Source organism: Eptatretus burgeri, chromosome 1, assembly GCF_056783735.1.
Source record: "Eptatretus burgeri isolate ZD-2024b chromosome 1, Ebu_testis_v1, whole genome shotgun sequence".
Classification (NCBI taxonomy): Eukaryota; Metazoa; Chordata; class Myxini; order Myxiniformes; family Myxinidae; genus Eptatretus; species Eptatretus burgeri.
Genome location: NC_140961.1, coordinates 135,022,775 through 135,028,774, shown reverse-complemented (window position 1 = coordinate 135,028,774; position 6,000 = coordinate 135,022,775). Strand labels below are relative to the sequence as shown.

The window sequence follows — 6,000 nt, the reverse complement described above, 5'->3', positions numbered from 1 at the left end:
TAACTTGAGGGACCCCGTAGCTGGGCCACATTGCAGACTTGAACTAACTTTCTAACTCGGAAAACCCATATCATGTGACAGGGTGATGGTGTTGAAATTTGTTAAAATGGAGGCACGCCTTGAAGCCCGGGATTACTGGTTTACCAGTTTTAATTATTATTATTATCATCAGTTAACCTGGACTTTAGTCTGGTGATCTTCTGTGACAGAATAGTGTCTGTAGGTGAGTGAGTGAGTCAGTGAGTCCATAAACACTTTAGTCATTATTGCTTGAACCAAACACACGATTTTGATGAAACTTGGCCAAAACCTTCATCATCCTTGATGGAACAAAGTTTGTTCACGGCATTGAACAAAAAAGAAAAAACAGATCTAAGAGGGTCTGTGGGGAGTTTGGGTGACTGTTACTCCTGATTCAGGTGAGCTTTAGCATGTGCAGTCCTATTTTTGTTTTATAGTGGTTGGTATTGTTATTGCCTTTAATAGGCAACCTTTATTTGTTATTAAATATTGTGCAAGATAAACATTGAACAACAACATGTATGAAACGCACAAAGCCTGGAACATTTGTATACCTTTCAAGAGAAGCAAAATCTGAACTCAATTTATGATTACGCAAACAAAAGTTCCAGAAAGGAAGAAAAAAAAAATCACATTAATCATGGAATTAACCTTGGTAACAATTGGAATCATTGTATAAATTATGTAATCAGCATTTCACACCGATACAAGAATTGTGAATAAGTAACAAAATCAGTTCAAATCTATGATCATTTTGATCAACCACGCAGCAGGAAAATCCATGATGATCGTACCCAGACGTTGCCTTTGGGTGCTTCTGTGGTTCAAAAAATGAAAAAGTTTGAAGTTCATGTGTTCTGCCACCTGTTTTGGAAATGCCAGAACCCCTACTCCTGATGTGTAGGTCAAGTACATATTTTTCTTGTCTCCAACAATAGCATCTTTGAAGTGCTTTTTGACACCATCCCATTTAAGGGAGATTTTAGAAATAGTAGGGATTTTGTAATCATCAGATATAGACATATTGTCTGCTCCATATCTGATCCCAAGCAGTTCACCGTCGAAGTCCTGAAGGATGACGAGTTTCCCTCGAGCCTCTCCAATGCTGGGGATGTAGTGATTCTTCCACACTCGGTTCCAATCACCAAACTCTTTCAGGTATCGAACTACAGTTTGGTACATCGTTTCTGTGTTTCCTTTTGGTTTGTACTCCTCTTTCAATCTCATAAGCAGCACCTCCTTTGGGTGATTCTCCAAAAACGCCATTGTCACGTTGACGACGTCATGGAAGGTTGCATGTTGGTAACAAACTCCATGGTGTATTGGAAGCTCGTTGTAATAATGGCGTGCCCGAATGTCCAAAAACCGTACCCCGGCCTCGAGATGTAACTGAAGAGTCCAAGACTGGCATTGGACAACAATTCCACCGTACAGGGCCATCGTATCGTGTGTTCCGGGCAAGGAGATCTCAGTAATCGACTTTTCATCCAAAATGTCCGCCATCCAGTCGGGGTTTGTAAACTCTGGCTTGTCTGTGTTGTCAAAGTAATGGTTTTGAGTTTTGTAAAGGCTTGTAATCATATGTTCTGAAAAGCAAACATGGATTCAGTGTCTTGATAGTGAGTCAATTTAACTTGTCACAAGCAACAATGTGTTTTATTTTTCAATCATACTTCTGTCTTCCACCCCCACCACTCCCCTACCCCCGAGTTGTACAATAATTACGCATTACCAGTGAGTTGTATGTATACAGGTAAATATCAAAACAAGACAGAGCATTGAACAATGCAGAGTTTCGCTGGGATATTTGTCTCAGGGCGACCTTTTTCAGACACTGGACTGTGTTGTATGCAGGTACAGAGCAGATCTGTTTGGTTGTAGAAACATACAACAATGACACTGTTAGACAATCCATCCACTTCAAGCAACATCCTCACAATAGTGATGAGTGCAATTACTGTGCTGCAGGTGTTTGATTAAAAGCAAAATCCAGCAGAGTCTTCCAGACGTTTTGCAGCAGGCTAGGAACCCGATTTTAAAATGGTAATACTAAGATATCTTTGTTATGTGACCGTACTAAGTCACGGGTTAGGTGTATTTTGTCACGGCAACCTGGCACCACATGGAGCCCTAAGTCCAATTGTCCTTCTCGGCTATCTCGTGTTATTGCCTGAAGTCATGAGGACCTTTCACTACACCGAATCACAAGGAATAAACCAAGCGGTTTACTCAACCCACAGTTGGATCAGCAATTTTATATTATACTATTCGGCCTCTCAAATGAATGGATGCACACGGTTCACAAGTCAGTGTTATTGCAAGACTGCAAAAATAAACCCATTTATTATACTGTCTCAAGCCTGGTGTTGGCTTGGTGGTTAGGGTGGCTGGCTTGGGATCTGAGGGTCCTGAGTTCGATCCCCATTTGCCGCTGAGTTAACATCAGGTAGGGTTGACTCAGCCTGCCATCCTTCTGAGGTCGGCGAAATGAGTACCGGTGTACTGGTAGAGGGGCACAGCATCAGCGGCATAGCCGCACTTCCAAGAAATGATAGATACCCGGCAGCCAAGCTGCCATACACAAGAAGAGATAATGTAGATTGCAGTCAGTGATGAAACATTCAATAAAATGTGACTAAGCCAGGCACAAAGAAGATTTTCATTCAGAAAGACCCTTGCACTTGGACCCAGGTCCCATGTCAAGAAGGAATGCTCCCACATTGAGGTAGATCACAAGGATGGCAGTTCATTGCAAGGGCTGATCACAACTAGAAGACAGAGTGAGTCTCATGTCACATTCTCCATTGCTCTTTTATATTCAGAGGTCCCACCTGCACCGAACGGTGCTTCTCTTCTCCCTCTCGTACCCGCTGAACTCCACAACCCTTTCTTCCTCCTCGCAGTGACAGTGTAAGGGCGACCCCCCCCCCCCATTAAATCCTACATCCTGATATTTCCTCTCTCCTCAGTGAAGCAAACAAAGCGGCTGAGCAAATTGATAGTGCAAACTTCGCTCCTTCCCCTTGGCCTAGAGTATCCACTGTCCAGTGGGCCAAAATAAAGGCAAAATCCCAAGTTATATAATCTCCATTTCCAAAATGGCCAGCACAACAGACTTGCTGAAGACGCTTTGTGCGATTGTAAGAATACACTTTGTGGCCATTCATTTGATCTCAGGTTTCCTTCTTATGCAATGATAATTGAAGAGAGAACGAAGGTGAGGTGAGTGTGAGGACGAGGAAGGAGAGTTGACCAAGGAGAGAAGTTATTAAAGGGAATAATGGAGCATCTGGTGAGGTGGGGAGGGTCAAGAATTATTTTACTTGCATGCAGAATAAAGAATAGCCCTGGTACAAAAACAATTGGATATCAACCCAAAAGATTGTTACGAAAATTAGAATGTCTATTTTGTTGTGATGTTTCACGTTGACGGATTGGACTGTTGATGATGTACCATAATTATTGTTATGAGCCGAAGAATAGATTACTTGTACGATTATTTTATTACATGTGCGACAAGTTATGGCCTTGGAGACATTGGAAGCCCTATGATTGGCCTTTGAAAGATAATGCACATGGCTTATAAAATACGTGAAGCAGACGGGAAGAGTGACATGATGTTGAGAGACAGCGGATGCAGATAAGGCAAGAGGCGGTGAACTTGCTTCTTTGAGATCGCATCACAGTTGTTTAATGCACTGGAGAATGCTCCCTTCGAAATAAGGATGCTCTTGGAGGGTTGCCATTTATCACAATGTCAGGTTCAGTGGGGAACAACCCTTTGTGTGGCTAGTGCTCTTTCTACAAGGCTTCAGAGCTCATGTCAGGCTGTTTATCGTGCGGTTGGAAGTGTTGCCCCCTCGGTGCTGATGTAATCTGTCTAAGCCAGCACGCTTTGCAAGGAGACACCAAATAGGCGTTTCTTAGCATCTACTTCTGCTCTTACTTTGTCTTCTGCTTCACAACTGCCCCAACACTATTAAGTTAACCATACATTGCTTTAAAAAAAATAAATAAAGTGTCAAGGTTCGTGGAAGAGCTAGAATATAGAATTGACCCAGGATGCAACAGGAGGAAGGAAGAGAGTGGGTGGGGTTAGAAAAATAACTGAGATAGGGAAGATAAATAATTTGAGAGCAAATAGAAGTAAGTGGATGGGAGGGAATTGAGATGAATGTGGCATACATGAGTGGGAGAAAGGCATTTTGAAATCCAGTCATTTCACATTTGTACTGGTTTTTTGTAGAACAGGTGGGTGGTTGAGTGGGTCAAGCCTTGTTGCATTGCCCTTACTGATGTGGGTACGAGTCCGGCCACGACGGAGTGGCAACCTGTCCAGGATTGGTTCTTATCTGCAAAAACGTTCACTGGTCGTGCGTGAGTGTGATGCTCTGCCAAGAGGATGGACTTTCACCACCACCACCAGAATATGATGTACATGGCCCCATGAGAGTTTAAAATGAACCACAGTTTGAGAAAGGTAAGGCAGCTTGATATAAGGGTTGGATCAAGAAAAAGTAATCCCGATTAAAGCTCGACACATGTTGCTTCTGAGAATGTGAAAGAAGGATACATTACCAGGGTTATGCACTGCTGGTGAACCAAGCGAAGGCCCAGTAGTTATAGCAAGAAGTACAATTGTAACCATCATTAATCTTCTCTTGCAGGACTGCTCCATGCTCTTGAATCCAAGGATGACCTGGGAATGTCCAAGGAATTTAATGAATTAGTAACTTCGGTATATTTTCGCCATTGTTCTTTTGACATAGGCATCTCACCATTAAAGTTAGGTGGGCTATGTCGATTTACTGCGATTGTCCAATGTAATGGTGTTATGGTCCGATTACAATTGTACAATAATCGCATTAAAATCCTGAAAATAAAACATTTCTACTTTGTTTTGATTGATGCTCTACCTTTGTTTTGAATATTGGCTCTTCAGTGTCAACAGCTTGATATTGTTACAAAAATGACTTTAGGGTTACTTGTGAATTTGTAATCTCTTCGTAAATTTTAGCACAAGTGATTTGTAACCTCAGTTAGCAGTGACCATAAACACTGCTGGGGTGTATAGGAAGCTTATCGCAGCGACACGTGTGTGACGACATGTTACCCTCTCTCTGTTCTATTCACCCTCTTATTTGGTCAAGGTCATCTTCCATCTGCTTGGAAATCAGCAAACCTTACCACTCTGCATAAAAAATGTGCAAAAACAGATCCCTGCAGCTACAAAACAATCAGCAAGGTTATGGAATCCATCATCGCTTCAGACATTAAATCCTTCCTCTTCCCCAATGGCTTGATTTCTGATCATAAATTTTGATTCAAAACAGGTCACTCGACCCTGGATATGCTGCTTCTGCTCTCCCAACAATGGATGCAGGTACTCAATGCCAGACATGAAATCAGAGCCATATCCTCAGACATATCACGTGCTTTTGACACGATCTGGCACCCTGTCCTGCTCACCAAACTCTCTTCCTATGGTATCCAAGGCCATTTCCACTCATGGCTCGCAGACTTCCTCTCCTGTTGCAGTCAACGTGTGACCATAAATGGAGTTCGCTCAATCCCCTCTTACTGTCCAGGCTGGAGTTCCTCAAGACAGCGTTCTGCCCTGTTATTTTCGGGTTTTCATCAACGATCTCCCCAACTCTCCAAAAAATCTTCTTTATCTCTTTGCTGATGACTCCACCCTCTGCCGTACCATCTGTCATCCCTCAGGCCGGCAAGCAGCAGCTTCTTCGCTCTCTGAAGATTCGGGTAAAATCACAAACTGGTCCAACACATGGAACATGTCCTTCAATCCTGAAAATCTCACTCTCGCCACGTCTCTCCGAAAGGACCGTTTAGAACCCCCCCCCTCCCCATCTACTATCTCAACAATCCTCTGGAAGAAGGCCTTTCATTCAAGCTTCTGGATCTCACTATCTGCCATGATCTTTCCTGGGAAAGCCACATTTCCAACCCGGCCTCCAA

At 42.9% G+C, this 6,000-nt stretch overlaps 1 protein-coding gene across 7 annotated transcripts in view; it reads right to left on the bottom strand.

Annotated features, from left to right (window-relative positions):
* Positions 1-461: 461 nt before the first annotated feature.
* LOC147035493 (uncharacterized) overlaps positions 462-6,000 on the bottom strand; it is a 61,670-nt gene continuing 56,131 nt past the window's right edge. For 5 of the 7 annotated variants that reach the window (XM_085849403.1, XM_085850189.1, XM_085851602.1 and 2 more), the window contains 2 exons: positions 4,600-4,720; positions 462-1,607 (listed from right to left, as the gene is read on the bottom strand). In XM_085849403.1, coding sequence (XP_085705529.1) covers positions 754-1,607; positions 4,600-4,720 — 975 coding nt within the window. In that variant the 3' untranslated portion in view covers positions 462-753. The remainder of the gene's footprint in view (positions 1,608-4,599; positions 4,721-6,000) is intronic. The other 2 variants (XM_085853236.1, XM_085853979.1) reach the window with 1 other exon arrangement.